The sequence below is a fragment of the Perissodus microlepis genome, chromosome 1 (assembly GCF_051167445.1).
Source record: "Perissodus microlepis isolate ML-2025 ecotype Zambia chromosome 1, ASM5116744v1, whole genome shotgun sequence".
NCBI lineage: Eukaryota > Metazoa > Chordata > Actinopteri > Cichliformes > Cichlidae > Perissodus > Perissodus microlepis.
Window position 1 is genome coordinate 1664945 of NC_140461.1, and position 15626 is coordinate 1680570.

The 15626-nt window shown below is 48.1% G+C and overlaps 3 protein-coding genes across 6 annotated transcripts in view; 2 read left to right on the forward strand and 1 right to left on the reverse strand.

The window, feature by feature from the left end:
- Positions 1-3694, forward strand: part of sh3gl3a (SH3-domain GRB2-like 3a) — a 29745-nt gene extending 26051 nt beyond the window's left edge. For all 4 annotated transcript variants that reach the window (XM_084926045.1, XM_084926062.1, XM_084926054.1 and 1 more), the window contains one exon: positions 332-3694. In XM_084926045.1, coding sequence (XP_084782171.1) covers positions 332-534 — 203 coding nt within the window. In that variant the 3' untranslated portion in view covers positions 535-3694. The remainder of the gene's footprint in view (positions 1-331) is intronic.
- A 348-nt stretch (positions 3695-4042) lies between these two features.
- Positions 4043-5608, reverse strand: gjd6 (gap junction protein delta 6). The gene has a single exon (XM_084926031.1). The coding sequence runs from the start codon at positions 5392-5394 to the stop codon at positions 4237-4239; it is 1158 nt and encodes a 385-aa protein (XP_084782157.1). The 5' UTR covers positions 5395-5608; the 3' UTR covers positions 4043-4236.
- marchf3 (membrane associated ring-CH-type finger 3) lies at positions 5608-15141 on the forward strand. The gene is made up of 5 exons (XM_084926083.1): positions 5608-9899; positions 10895-11095; positions 12345-12540; positions 13494-13700; positions 14983-15141. The coding sequence occupies exons 2-5, from the start codon at positions 10911-10913 to the stop codon at positions 15139-15141; spliced, it is 747 nt and encodes a 248-aa protein (XP_084782209.1). The 5' UTR covers positions 5608-9899; positions 10895-10910.
- The last annotated feature ends 485 nt before the right edge of the window (positions 15142-15626 follow it).

Below are 15626 nucleotides of genomic sequence, written 5' to 3' on the forward strand. Positions count from 1 at the left end.
GGGGGGTCTGTGTGCTGCTGGGGGGGTCTGTGAACAAGACCCCTCCAGCAGAGGACACACATGAGTCCACAAACCCAGCAACCTCGCTCAGACCAGGTGTACAGGGCCTGGAGCCGGGGCTGAGGGAGGGGCTGCCGGGTACTAGGAAGGAAGGAAGGAAGAGTGAATAAAGGAGGGAATGAAATAGGAAGAATAGAGGAAGGAGGGAAGGAATGAAAGAAGGAAAGAGACTCGCGGTAAATCAGAGCGTTGTACTTTCATTTCGCCGCTGCGTCACGAGCCCCGTCCGTCCATCAGAGGTTTTTAAATAAAGTTTTTGGTTTGTCTGCAGAGCCGGAGGTTTTGGATCAGCCCTGCTGTCGCTCCCTCTACGACTTTGAGCCGGAGAACGAGGGCGAGCTGGGCTTCAAAGAAGGCGACATCATCATCCTCACCAACCAGATCGACGAGAACTGGTACGAGGGCATGATCAACGGCGAGTCCGGCTTCTTCCCCATCAACTACGTGGAGGTCATCGTCCCCCTGCCTCAGTGAAGAGCGCCACCGCCGGGCCTCCGCAGACTCTCCTCGGCCCGACTCGGGCGCGAGCGTGCGGCGGATTCTGTTTCGGACCACAGACGCGGATGTTTCGTCCCGGCCGACTTCAGATTAAACGTCTCCTTTACTTTTGTCGTCTGTTGATATTTAAGAACCTGAACGGAAACCCGAGCCTTTAACGGGGCACTCGGCCTCAACCTGTCGCTCCGCCCACCGTCCAGCACCGCCGCCTCTGCCGGGTATCCCGACGCCGCCGTCTGACCACTACAAACGTTTCCTCACTTTATGGTTACGCTAGTTCTGCTGAAAGTCACCTTTCAATGTTTCCTGGTTGTGTCAAAAATGATGTGTTGCAAATCAGAATCAGACAGGAAGTGAGCCGCTCCACATTCCCACAATCCGAGGATGGAGGTGCTTTTATTTTGAAATGGAGCTCGGCCAGGTTCTGGTTTCAATGTGAGAGTCGTGAGCGGGTGGACTTTGGTCTGTGTGACGATCCAGATCCAGCCTTTGTTTGAGGCCCAAATCTCATCCACTTCATCCTGACTTCACTTTGTTTCTTTACTTTTGTAGTTTCGGCGTCGTTTCTGTCCTTCGTTACAGCTTTACGCTGAGACTGGACAGCAGGAGACGTTTTAATGGTTTCAGAAACACGAGCAGTCAGGCGATCAGTCGTGTTTCCCTTTTGGAGCCACGGCACATAGAAAAATCACACGGCACCAAAACCATAGTGACCATTTATCCCCGCTGTCCCCACTGCACCGCCTGGTGTGACTCCTCCTGCCGCCTGCTCGCCTCACTCTGCGTTCTGTGATGGGGTTTGGTGGCGGTCACGTGCTGGTCACGTGCCACGCTCTCAGATCTCAGCGGTTGGCACAGGCGTGACCCTAACGGACAGAAACGGTGACCCAAGCTCCAAAAACCCAAACTTAACCTTCTGTAAGTCAGAATATTTCAAATGTGAAGCTGAATGTTTGACCTGTGTTGGTTTTGTCCACTGGATTTTATCTTTCTGTTATTCTGCTGCCCTCTCGGCTCCGACGGCCGGTCTGTGTTTAAACCCGTCTTCACGTTTGCCCGCCGGACGCGTGCACGGCGTCGCTCTGAATGTGTCTCTCTGTGTTTACGTGCTCTGACGGTCCGTTCTCAGGATCGGGGACGCCGCCTTGCCCGACAGTCTGAAGGTGATGTTTGAGCTGTCGTCTGCACTGAAGCTTTTTAGCCTCTGCCTTCCACGTCGCACCTTCCTCCTCCTCTTCAGCACTTTGAGTTTTTCACACAATCACAGTCAGATAACCACAGATCTTTGTCCTGTTCTGTGATGTAGACTGAAGCAAGTGGCTGTTTCTCATCTTCAACCTGAAGAAGTCTGTGAAACTCGTCCAGCTCCTAGTTTTAGTGGATGAGTCTGAGGCTTTTAACCAGCTGCCGTCTGTTTAGAGTCTCCAAATAAGAAGGAAACCAACAAACGCCGTCCTCTCTTTGGCTTTTTATTTAGTTTCACACTTATTTTATCATATTTTTGTAAGAAAGCTCCTGTTTTTATTTCCCATCACTGTAGATCAGCCCCGGCTCCGTGTGCACCGCTTTAAAGGACGTGTGTGATGATGATGATGGTGTCTGTGAGACAGCTTGTGATGGACTAGCAGCCTGTCAGAGACCCAGAGTTGGACACGTGACTTAGCCCGAGAACAGCAACGTTTAAAAACTTCGCATCATTAAAGTCCAACGACACGTGATTGACGAACTGAGAGAGAAACAAAAAATACTTTTTTAAACGACCACTCGGTGACATTTATGGAAACATCGCGTTGGTGCTTTAGGGTCAGAAGTGTTCGTCAGCAGCGTGTGAGCTGTGCAGAAGTCACATGACTCTGTTAATTGCGGCCTTATTTGTCGAGACGAGTCAGATCATCAGAACATGAACTGAAGCTTACCTGTGAGTAGGCTGGAGTTGTAATTAAAGTTTACCTTCAGGTCGGACGACGCGTGATTTATTACGTCTCGATTTTCGGTGCCAGACGCTCTGATCAGAGGTCAACAGTCACAGCAGAGCAGGTTTATTTCCACATCGAGTGATCTGGCTGTCGTCTGATGATCGCGTCGCTTCTGTTAGTTCATCTTTTTCAGTCTGTTTCTGCCTGAGGTCAAATCAGCAGGTGACTGAACGTGAGGAAACTGTATGAGCTGTGATTGTAGGCTTTTAATTTGAAAGTTAAACAGGAACTGAGCCCAGTAAAACCGTGCTTATTCTTTACTCCAGCAGAGAGGAGGGTTTGACCGCCTCAGAGTTCTTCCACCTGTTTTTGGTTTTATTGTAGTTTTTTACTGTGGTCCAATCGCAGACTGAAGGCAGACGCTCGGCTGCGTCTTTGATCCAAACCTGATTCGGCTCCGTCGTGTGTGGATCAGCTCGACCAGCTGTGTTGGACTCTTACTGTTAGCTTCATTAGATGTATGATGATTTTTCTTATTTACACTTAATTATGAGTTTGGGGGAGCGGGGAGCTCTTACCTACACAGAGGACGTCCTCCACAAACAAGAGAGGAGTTGTGAAATGAGCGGACCCCCCACCCCCACCCCTACCCCCACCCCACAAGCACTCTTTCCAGCTTCTTGTCGCCCGGACGTCTCTACACGGCTTCCTCCACTACACACTTCTCCCCACGCCTCCATCACTATAAAGGGGGGAGGGTCATTAGCGCCATCATATTTCAACTGTCCCCTCTCACGTCCTGGCACCGCCCCTCCACTGCAGCAGGCCAGAGACCACACCCCTGCCACAGAGACCACACCCCTGCCACAGAGACCACACCCCTGCCACGGGAGGTTTTTTTAAATGCATTTATCATAAAAACACCCAGATGTTTGGTTTTGTTTACAGGCTTCAGACCCACGATGGGCCTTCCTCACACTCCCACAGTGAGAATAACTGACTCTTTGATACACTAAAACAAACCGCTCTCTCCACCCCACGCCTCCGTTTGCCTTTGCAGTCTGTGTTCAGTCTGCAAACCTCTTCCCTGCACAGGAAACGTCACAGTTCTGTGTTTTAGTTTTTCAGTAGCATAATTTATGTAAAAGGTGTTTTATAGATGTTGTAAATGAATATATTCCAAAAATATATTGCGTAAATAAATGATGAGTAAATATCGAGGCAGCGTTCACGTGCGTGTTTTCTTTCTTTGTTCAGTCTGTTCTGTCTATACACACAAAATTATGTCAACATCAGGCTTAAACTTTACATCCAAATATGACTCAATCAGAATATTTGTAAGAAACGACACTTATTTTTCTTGGTATTCAGAGTCGGACCTGTTCACTTAGGATTAGTGTGTCTGCCATGACAGCGTACGTTTAGCAGCTTAATGCATTTTATTTATTTTCTGTAGTTCATATTTATTTTTATCCATTTCTGTCTGTTGTGCAGGACTTTGGTCAGCATGACATATTTGATAAATGTGCACAGACTTCTAATCTAAACTGATAATTACAGGACAGTCTGAGCAGTGATGTACCACAACTTTAAAATGCAGTTTCACTGGTCCCGTCCCTCATCACAGTGTAAGATGAGTCTCTGCTCCATACATGAGGAGGTCATCCAGGTGGTTTTTTTGGTGACGCAGTCTTTGCAGAACTCGAATATATCCAGAGTGAGCTCCATGGATCGGTATAAATAAAGTCATTAGTCATGGAGACTAAATCCAGACCTCGGCACTCCTGTGTTTGGACCCCCTGATCTCCCTCTTGCTCTTCAAAGGCTGCCTCTCTCCTTTATGGGAGTCCTCTCTCCTTAGGGGCTCCGGTCTTTTCTCTCGGACCTCCTCCGGCTCCCTCATCCTGCCACAGTTCACCGCACAGGTCCAGTCCGGCTGGTGACCCACCACCAGGTTCAGGGTGGGCAGCGAGGTGGTGCTGGTCACGTCCCTGAAGCCTAAAGAGGATGTGAAGGAGGGGCTGTCTGGAGGGAAGGTCTCGTATGCTCCCCAGGACGCGTGCTCCTGCAGCCGCACTGCCCGGCGGATCTTCTTCCAGCCCAGGTGGTTGAGCTCCAGCAGGTTGAGCAGGATGCAGAAAACCCCGACACAAAACATGAAGAGCAGGAAGATGGTCTTCTCCGTGGGCCTGGAGACGTAGCAGTCCACCGGCTGGCTGCAGGGAGACGAGGTGCACAGGAAGTGGACGGGCACCTGGAAGCCAAACAGCTTCCACTGAGCCAGGACGAAGCCCACCTCCAGGACAGCACGTAGGCACACGTGGAAGATGTAACATTTGGACAAAACCCCTCCGGAGCCCGCATGAGCCTCTGTGCCCCCCTCCCTGAAGGTGCAGGCTCGGGCCTGGCTCGAGTTTTTGGGGTCCAGCCTCTGGAGGTCCTTGGCGGCGATGCCCTCCAGCACATTCGCCAGGCTGTGCCCCAGGTGCTTATGGGACTGGATGGAGCAGCTGTCTGAGTCGCAGCTCCGATCATAGGCCTCTCGCCCGCCGTCCCGGCCTCCCTGCCCCGGCGCGTCGCCCGCCCCCTGCCCCAACCTTTGGGTGGCGTTGTGCTTGGACAGGTTGTGCCACGTGTAGATGATGAAGCAGAGCGATGGCGTGGACACACTGATGATGTGGAACACCCAGAAGCGAGGCTGGGAGATGGGCGCGAAGGCATCGTAGCAGACGGTGGAGCAGCCCGGCTGCAGCGTGTTGCACACAAACATCTCCTGCTCGTCGGTGTACACGTCCTCGGTGGCCACGGCGACGATCAGGAGCCGGAAGATGACCATGACGGTGAGCCACAGCCGGCCAATCATGGTGGAGTGCTGGTGCACGGCGTCCAGGAGGCGCTTGAGCAGAGTCCACTCCGTCATGGTGGCCCCCGGCTGCCGGCGGCCTCGAGGAGGGACAAGCTGCCTGGAGTGGAGCAGTCTGCTCCAGAGCGGTCCACCTCCTGAGAGCTCCCCAACGCAGACTCGATGTGGGCCGCACGGTTTGTTTATGACAGAGGAGCCAGGACGCTAAAATCAAGAAGCTCCGTCCTTCTCTGAACCTGCAGCTGCTCTGAGCCTGAGCGCTCGCCGCCGCTGCCTTCCAGAGAGAGAGAGAGAGTCGCCCATCTTTGGGAGATAAGGATGTCCACTTGACACGAGTCACTTGGCGCGCTCGGTCCTCTCTTGTCCTCAGGATCCATTTAAAACCCGAGAGACATCAGCCTTCCTCTGCTGGAGGAGCTGCTGATAGTGCGCTGATAGAGCATTCTTCACAGATTAGGCCTCTAAAAGCTGGCGGGCTCTTCCTTTAATGGAGACGCCCCTTTTTTTGAAAGATGACTAGTGCAGAAGAACACGCGTGTGTCATGCATGACCGTCACACACAGAAAGTCACAAAGACGTTTGTGTCTGGAAAACCCGACAAGCAAAAAGTGGTGTACAGACGAGCTTCCGGACGGCCACAGCTCTGTCTGTGGAGCTTTTCTGTCTCTCGGCCTGTTTCGACGGCTCCTCTCGAGCCACTCGCCAATCCTCTTATCTGTGTTTTAAAAAAAGCTCCTTGAAAGGTCTGCGAGCATCAAACCGTCACGTCCCCGAGATAAAACGCTCCCCGACCCCCTTTCTGTACTTCAAACGGTCCCAGGAACCCCGTGCGAGTCCCTCCTCAGAGCTCGGCACTTTCTATTTCTGACACGAGCGCTCTGAAATGTTGACTCAGCCTCAGCATAATTCAAATCAAATCCTCGTGAGAATACCTGAACCCCGCCTACACGTTTCTTATTGCATACAGCTCACTCAGCCAAGCTGCTTCTCTGCAGACGTGTGCAGGAGAAACAAAGTAAAAACAAAGGCAGAAGATTTTTAAATGGGATTTTTGGCTTCAAAGGTAAAAGTAGCTCCTCCCACAGGTTCTCTGAAGGCCAGGAAAGATGCCCAACAGATTTGTTTTTTCACAAAATATGCCAATGCATAGGGTTAGGGTTGTTCCACTTGATTGATCTATATTATCATTGTTTATTAATTTAATTTTATTTAAAGTTATTACAAGTTGGACAGACAACTATACAGAAAGAAAGGGAGAAAGAAAACAGAGTGGAAGAAGACACTGAGAAAATCTGCTGATCACCTGTTAAAAGAAGAGAAAACAACAAGAGAACAACACGATACAGAGACAACAACACAGACGTGGGGTCACCCAGCAACCACGGTGCAGAAGCCACAGAGGGCCGCAGTGACGAGCCCGCAGGCCCCGCCAGTCGCACCAGAGCGGGCCGAGCCACGGTCCCAGAAGCCTGAGGGAACCCCACCCCACGAAGGAGCCCGACACATCATGGGCGCCACGCCCCGCCAAGCAGCCACTGGGAGTGAGCCGGGCACGCGCCCGAGTGCCCAGCCCCAAACACCGACGGCTGAGGGCATCAGCCACCGGCAGGTAGTGTGGTGGGTGGAGCTAGGCCTCCACACCTGGACACAGATGTACCCACAGAGGTACCCACAGGTTCAACTACAGGAGAGGTGTTAAATATCAGGCCCGTGGGCCAGAATAAGCACCACAGTAATTAAGTTACAGATTTCTGTATCTTATACATTTACTTCCTAAGTTCAGGCCCAAAGAGTCCTGCTGACAGATGTCTTTCTGTACAACAGCAGCATCAGCTTCGCTGTATCGTGTAGAGAAAGTGAGACTGTCTCTCATATTCAGATAGCTCAGACATTTGTACACTGACAGAAAGTTTCAGCGGTGCCACATCAGATCACAGCGCTGCGAAATGAGTTTGACGCACACTTAGGTTTCTTCACTTGGTTTTCCCAAACATGGATAAATTCCTAACAGCCGAGATGTGAAGCAAACAATCAGAGCAGCGATGTCACACCTGCTGATTTCACCAAAACGTTCATCTAAATCTGGAAAAGAACACTGCTGAAGTTTGTGGGGTTTTCACCCATCATAGACATCTCTCAGATTTAAAAAGGTATCCTCTTCACATAAAATAATATCAACATATGTGCATCTGTCACTCACGTCTTTTCCTCTTGATTTTAGTGGCCCAGTAGCAGCTCAGTCTTAATGTAAACCTCGCCTATGGCTTCAAATCCCAAGTGTGGATTCATTTGAATTTGGTGAACAACAGGAAATGTGGTTTCTGTGATGTGGAAAAAGAAGAAAACTGTCTCTCGATGAATTTACTTCATTTTTTTCTTTCCTGTTTTTAAAGCTAGCAGCCGCTGGGTTGATTTTTTTTTTTATGAAATTAGTTTTGATTTGACTGATTTGTGCAAACACCGGTCAGACTGAAGGCGACCGCAGGGCTTTGAAGGAGGTCTAAACATGCTGACAGGTTTTTCTTCACGAAACTTCCAAATGGTTCCATTTAAAAACAAACTGAAAAAGTTAAAAGTTCATACAAGAACAAACTGTTATTGTCAAGTACAAATAATCATAAAGGGCCACAGATCTTTGTGATTTACACCAATGAGGCTGCGTCACCGTCATCGTGAGACTCAGGTGTGTTGGATTCATACAAATATATTATTTTAGTAAAAGCATGATGTGAAGGTTTCCATCTGTGGATTAAAGCAGCATCTGTAGCAAGCAGTGACCAGCAGCAGATGGAGTCTTTCACATTCATCGTCCACACGTGAGCTCAGATAAAAGTCCCACTGGGATCACAGGGAGAGAGGTGGGAGGACTTTCTTTGCCTGGCCTCTCTTTCTCCTCCTTTCCCTTCAATCCCGCCTGTTATTCATTCCCAGGCTGCTGCTAACAAAGCCCGGAGGAAAAGCACATCACTGGGAATTCCTTCGTGATAATTCCTCTGACAGCAGACGTTAAAACGCACAGGGGGAGAGCCACTTCCTGTCCCGGCTCCCAGTCTGGCTCGGCTCGTGTTGTGTCTGTCTGGGTCTATTTGTGAACTTTGGTGTGCATTGTGTTAAATGGGGCCGGGGGCCCCTCTCTAATCCTGCTCAGGTCGGCAGCGAGGGGCCGCTCTCCAGTCCATCGATCGCTTTCTTTGCCGGGTCCTTTAACAGCCCTCTGGCATTAATCCAGCGAGTACCTCTGTCTGGATCGATAGCAGACAAAAGCACCGCAGGAGGCTGTCTGGATCCGAGTTCTCCATTTACCTGCACGCCCTCATCGTCAGCATGAATGCAGCTGCTCTTCCTCACTTCCTGTCGTATATCTCCGGCTCCAGGACCGGATGCTCTGATTATGACCAACGTTTCTAATGATGAGCTCGGTAACCTCTAAACTCTCAGTTTAACTTTTTCTACTCATGGGTCTGAATGATGTCAAGAGAGGATATCAAGCCCCGCCCATCTGCTGCTTGAAACTTCTGTGTCTGAGGGGCCAGCCAATCAGACGAAAGCTGTCCTAAGGCAGGAGGAGCTGTGAACCATTCCTCCAACAGAGTCTGAGAATAAACTCTGAGCAGAACTCGTGGCCTTTGACAGTGATGGCGCTGCTGACCATTTTATTCGGCAAGACAAAAGGACTTGTTGGGTTTTAATGCGTCTGTTCATTGTCCCGACACTGTAGGATTAGGTTAGTGGTACTCACAGGATTAAAAGCACGAAGGCTGAAATCAGTTCAGTCACACTTCACTTTGGGCCACATGTTAAGTGTTAGCTTGTAGCTGTGGCTGTTGGCGCTTCATTAGCCATTAGACAGCACCTGATGCCTCGTTTATACATGACGCACAGTATCCTCTCTTAATGGTTTGCTTTGTTAAATAAAGCTTACACTGACTCACTGCACCATCTTGTGGTACAAACTGGTATTAACTGGAAAGAAGGTGCAGCCCAGCCCTACTTCACATTTAGCCGATATCTCTTCAACAACACAAAGTTTTTGACATGAAGTCACAGCTGATGTGTGTGGAAAATGATGAGAAACGACTGGAACCGTGAGAAAAATGAGCTCTTAAAAGACATTTTTACATTTTACAGTTTTTTCATTTGAGTTTTTTTAAAGTGTAACCTAAACTCTAACTTTAACCTTCTGGATCTGGTGGATGTTTAGTGATTACTGCGTGAATCAGAATGAAGCTGTATCACAGACAAACACCATCCCTCCCCCCAGCATCCCGTCTGCACCCTCGGCCTCCACCGGCCTGGAGCTCGCTGGTCTCGCTCCGTTGGCTTCCTGGAAGCCCCCTAACAGGATTAAAGGGGGTACGGCGAGGTGCAGTGACTCAGTCTGATGTGATTTCCATTCGTCTGGCCCGGCCCTTACTTTCCTCTGCGTCTAATCCCTCGGTGTTCTCAACGGCGTCCGTCAGCCTCTCTAATCTGCTGGACGGCTTTAGGAGGAGAAGCCTCGTCACTCGGACTCTGCCTGATGATAAACACGGAGCTGGTCCTAACGTCGGCTCAGGCTGGAGGTAAGGCTGCTGCTTGACTTGTCATTAAAGCTGCTCGTTGTGTGACAGAGTTTGCTTTGCACCAGGTCAGCGTCGTGTTTCATGTGTCTCCGCTCAGGACTGTGAAGCGCGTGAGCTGAACCTCACCTGAACAATAACAATATTTACAGTGGACTAACTCTGGAGTGGAAGCTCAAAAGTAGAATAAAATAAATACCTCAATAAGTAAAAAGCTAAATTTAAAAAAAATACAATAAATGGATCTTTTTTTCATAAAGATAAAATGAAACAGAATAGAATAACTAGAAGGACAGAATTAAAAAAGCTTGAGAGAAATATTTGCTGTTCTTGAAGAAGAAATATTACTATTTTTTTATTACTAATTTATTCTCAGTGTAAATGTGTTCAAGCACTGACAGGTTATTTAATTTCTTGCATGAAAACGTAAACCTTTAAAGCTTTAATTCACTGATTTCTGGCCACTTGGGGGCAGCAGAGCAAACAAAATAAAAATCATAAATAAAATATTAAATAACTGTCACCTTTCAGCTCCGTAACTTTGTGTTTGGTGCTGAGTTCTGGCTAATCGGTGAAAACAGCTCCTGGAAAAGACATTACAAACCGGCAGGTCAGCAGAACTTCCTTAATGTTGTGATGCTGACCAATAGGAGCACAATGCTCCTCCATCTTTGACAGTTTATTTTTTTAAACCTGTCTGTAAATATGAAGGGTTCTGTTACTGGAGTCGGGAGACCAGTTACTGAAATATAATTTATTTATATTCAGAGCTCCAGTCCTAATTCTGAGGGATGATGTCATATTTTGCAGCTTCCATTCATAATTAATTTAATCCCGTATAAACAAAACCTGTCAGTCAGTTTGTGACGGACAGCAGATCCACTTGTGTGTCCATATTTTTATTTATTTATTTTTGTGTCACGATGTATTTTCATTCCATCTGTTTTACATTTGTGTGTGTGTGTGTGTGTGTGTGTGTGTGTGTGTGTGTGTGGCAGATGTGACGTGGAGTGAATGGCCCCTCGTACTGCAGATATGACTGTGGAGGATCCGGTGGGCCGGTGGGGGTCCAGTCCTGTGGAGGAGGTCAAGTTAATCTCTGAGCCTGCGCTGGATGAAGAGCTCCACAGCAGCAGCCAGGAAGTGATGTGCTATCACGGAGACACGCCCACTGCGGAGTGTGCATCCATCACAGACAGGTAACCGGAGCAGGAAGCACAGAGGCTGAAAGTTCATCACCTCTGTAACGTACGCTCGCCTACTGTTCAGGTTCAGGTTTAGATTTATCCACGTTTGAAATCACCCAGAGTGACGAAGCCTTTCCTGGACACATTACAGCCTGAACCACCAACCCAGTTTAAATGGGTTTTATGGGAGCATCGCACAGAGACGGGTACCTGCCAATTGGTGCTCAGTCCAATCACAATCCTCGAATTTTACCAGAACTGGAGCCAGACGGCTGTTAGTGCAGTGACCTCACAGCAGTCATATTATTGGTCACATGACGTCGTTAAAAGGCTCCAACAGCACAAACACGGTCCAGGTGAAGCTAGCAGACAGCTAGTAGCTACAGCCACCTGTCAGTCAAAGAGGCCACGCCCCTAATAATGCAAACTTTAAGGCTTAAAACCATTTAAACAGGTGAGTTATAGAAACATCCTCCCCTGTACAGGTGTTATGAAGGAGGATCCACAGACACCGTTTGTGTATCAGGCTGTAAACATGTTTATTTCTGCTGTAGAGTTTTAACATGGAAGTCTATGGGGCCTGACTCACTGCTGCCTCTGCTGGACGTTAGAGGAACTGCAGTTTCTAAACTATAATTTTAGGCCCTTTATGTTGCCGCTTGGATGCACCTTGCAGATATGCTGGTGATGCATTTCCCCACTTCCCAAAGGCGCTCCGCTGGACAGATCTGATAACGGTGGACGTCAGGGTTCAGGGTGTACGTTTGTGAATCATCCAGCTACTCGCAGCCAATAGGAGAGGAGTACACTGTGGATATAAAAGAATGGACATGGTTAACAGCAGTACTCACAGAGGCTGTGTTTCTGAAGGGTTCTTGGTTAGTGACGAGAAGCTATGACCTCGATGACTTACCTCAGAGTCTCCAGTCTTCAGTCAAACAAATGCTTCACCCCTGAATCCTGCATGGTGTAGCTTCCACTCAGATCCAGTAACATCACAGTGAGATGACATAGAGACGGTCTGCAATGACACATATTAAAAAACACCATGAAAGAGGTCATGATATATTTTCATTATACATTTGAAGACAAACAGATGAAAAATATTCTGTTTAATATTTTTCTTTCCTGTGAGTAAATCTACAAGGCAGGATGAATCCTTTCCTTTCGTTTATGCAAAGTTTTTACCTTCTGAATGTCAAAGTAGAAAACTGCCTTTGCAGACTTCCTGTCGTCTCTGTTCGTGTGTCGCTCTGTGCAGTGAGGACCAGTTTTGCAGGATCTGCCACGAAGGCTGGGCGTCAGGAGAGCTGCTGTCCCCCTGCGAGTGCTCCGGCAGCCTGGCTTCGGTGCACCGGAGCTGCCTGGAACAGTGGCTCACCGCCTCCGACAGCGGCCACTGCGAGCTCTGCCATCACCAGTTTGTGCTGGAGCGTGTGCCAAAGCCTCTGACTGAGGTAGGCCCATCACCACACTGATGCTCAGGACTCGACTCACAGAGGGTTTTAGTGGCAGACTTGTGACCGAGACAGCCACACTTCTCTAAGGTCTCAAACCTGGATTAATGAAACTAAGTGGCTTCGTGAGCTGAACATGAGAATATATTTGTCATTTTTTGTAGCGTCCTCTCCTCGTGTCACGCTCAGCCTGGAGAGAAACATCTTTGTGAGATGAGACAGATGAATGAGGCTGATTGAAGTTAAAAAAGAAGGATTCACCGGCTTCTGCTGCAGAGCAGACAGAGCAAAGAGTGAAAGCTGGCTCTTTTTCCTGAATGGTGGCATGTCAGACTCAGTGGGAGGAGTTTGTTGGCTTCACGTTGGAGAACCTGTTGCCGTCAGCTCGCTGTCCATAAAGCCACTTAGCCTGAGAGGCAGATTAGCCGGTGCTTCTTTGCTGCAGAGGACAGGAGAGTGGCCTCGGTGCTCTCTGTAGGTGCATTCTTGGCTGGTAATCTGCTGATTAAGCACCGTGTGCTGTGCCAGGCTAAGCTACACACTGAACAGCACAGGCCTGCTCAGGTGATGCTCCACCCACGCAGAGGAGGAAAGGTGCAGCACTTCCTGTTAGCGATGTACGAATCGAATCCACACAGCAAACACAAACACACACACGTTTATTCTGCTTCGATGCAGCTCCAAGTAAAAGCTGAACTGGGTTTGCAGCTACAAAGTCTCCTGTATTATCACACAGTGAACAAATAAAACATTAGTTTAATGTATTCGTTTGATGTCACCAGTTTCACTTAGTAAATGCAGGATCACTAAACGGTTCCCAGAGGATTTTTCCTCTCACGTTGGTCTTAACTGTCCTGCAGTAACAGTCGGAGCATGAAAACATATCACAGACATTTTACTATTTCATGGAAAACATGAGGCTAATCCTCTTCCTGCCTCTTTCTCTCCATCAGTGGTGGTGCTCTCCAGCCATGCAGCAGCAGAGGAGGACGCTGTGCAGCGATGCGGCCTGCTTCCTGTTCATCACGCCGCTCGCGTCTCTGTCGGGCTGGCTGTGCGTTCAAGGAGCCATGGAGCTCTACTACACCAATGGGACGGAGGCCCTGGGACTCCTGGTGCTCACTCTGGCTCTCATCATCATCTATGTGTTCTGGACTGTGGTGAGTTTAGAGTCTGTGCTGTTCATCCAGAACATGAATGTAGAAGATTAATGTGGAAGACTTCAGTCCTGCACGGGGACACTTGCAGTTACTAAGTAGCAACTTCTAAAACTAAAAAGTGACGCAAATACTCAACTTCTGCTCATGGCTCCAAACGTGAGTCGTCCCCATGGACTCCTGCAGCAGAAATACTCATGAGAGCAAAGGTTAAAGAAGGCCCACCCAGCTGCTTTTCAAGCCTTTTGTTTCTCAGGGCCCCTAAACATTAGGAGCAGCTGTCTCAAAGGGTTCAAGAGTACAGATTACTGTAGTTCTGTGGATTCAGAAATGTAAGAATCCACAGAACTGCAGTTTATAATAATGCAAATATATAAATTCTAAAACATATTTGAAATCACTATTTAAATGAAAATCTTGGAGACGGCGGATTCAGGTGGTACTGAACTCCACTCAGGCTGCCTGGGTGGGGAGGGGAAGACCACTACAGGAGAAATCTGCTCTCTCTTTCTAGTCCCTGTCAGGACTCTTGCTGCAGCATTTTGGATTAGCTGAAGGCTTTTCAGGGAGTTTTTAGGACTTCCTGATAATAATGAATTACAGTCGTCCAGCCTGGAAGTAATAAATGCATGAACTAGTTTTTCAGCGTCACTCTGAGACAGGATATTTCTAATTTTAGAGATGTTGCACAAATGGAAGAAAGCAGTCTTACATATTTGTTTAATATGTGCGTTGAAGGACATGTCCTGGTCAACAATGACTCCAAGGTTCCTCACAGCGTTACTGGAGGCCAAGGTAATGCCATCCAGAGTATGAATCTACTTAGATACCATATTTCTAAGATTTTCAGGGCCGAGTACAATAACCTCAGTTTGATCTGGATTAAGAAGCAGAAAGTTAGCGGCCATCCAGGTCTTTATGTCTTTAAGAGGCTAATTGAGCCTAATAACATATTAAATGCTGTGTTCAGGCCGTCAGCTGTTTAGTATCTACATGGATGCTAAAATCACCCACAATGATTACTTTGTTTGAGCTGAGGACTAAATCAGACAGAAACTCGGAGTCAGGCGGACGATCGACAACAAAGAAAACTGGTGTTTGAGTTTTACCGGCTGCGTGGACCAAAGCTCTGTCTGGGTCTTTGGTTGATTAACAACCTGGAGTGAAAGATGTTTGTTTTAATGTCAGTGTTTCACACTTTGGTGCAGTCGTGGAAAGCATAGTGCGCTTTCTTTGTGATTTTGCTTCATGTTTAAATTGTCTTTGCTGGTTTGGTGTTTGCCAGGTTTCTGTGCGCTACCATGTGCATCTCTTCAAAACCTGGAAGAAGACTGACCAGAGAGTTCGACTGTGGGTTCCTGTGTCAGCGCAAACACCTCCTAACCAGCAGGTGGCGCCCATAAACTTCCTCAGCAAAGCCATCAACAAGGAAACGATGGTGTAGGTGGAAGTCTGCACAGCTCAAAGGACGGAGCTCACGACCCCATGAACTTTTAAACCACAAAAGACTCAGTGACTCCTTTTATTTTCCTCTGTACTTTTATTATCCTGTGTTTTGGTGTTGGTGATAATGGCATGGGGGCGCACTGGAGCAGATCAAAACTGCTTTGTAGTTAAACGCCCCCCAAAAAACTACAGAGGCTAGCCTTGGTATAGCGTCCACATCTTCATTGTTAAACAGGTGGTAGTAAACGCTGAAGAATGTAAATTCAGTCCCACAGATTCCCAACTTAGATCTTCTAATGACCACCAGGGGGCGATACCTGTGGCTCGTGGTCAGTTTATGGACTCAGGTACTCATTTCAGGTCACATATAATAAAACAATAAGTTCATTTTGTAAATTTGTCATTCTGAGAGGATTATACTCCGTGATTACGATGACATCAAATCCTCAGCTAGAGGCTTCAAAACATCCTCAGCCTGTTACG

Coding starts and splice junctions, on each gene's coding strand:
- gjd6 (XM_084926031.1), bottom strand. CDS start 5,394: ATGACGGAGTGGACTCTGCTCAAGCGCCTCCTGGACGCCGTGCACCAG.
- marchf3 (XM_084926083.1), top strand. CDS start 10,911: ATGGCCCCTCGTACTGCAGATATGACTGTGGAGGATCCGGTGGGCCGG. Junction 12,541..13,493: donor TGCCAAAGCCTCTGACTGAG/GTAGGCCCATCA, acceptor TCTCTCCATCAG/TGGTGGTGCTCTCCAGCCAT. Junction 13,701..14,982: donor TCTATGTGTTCTGGACTGTG/GTGAGTTTAGAG, acceptor GGTGTTTGCCAG/GTTTCTGTGCGCTACCATGT.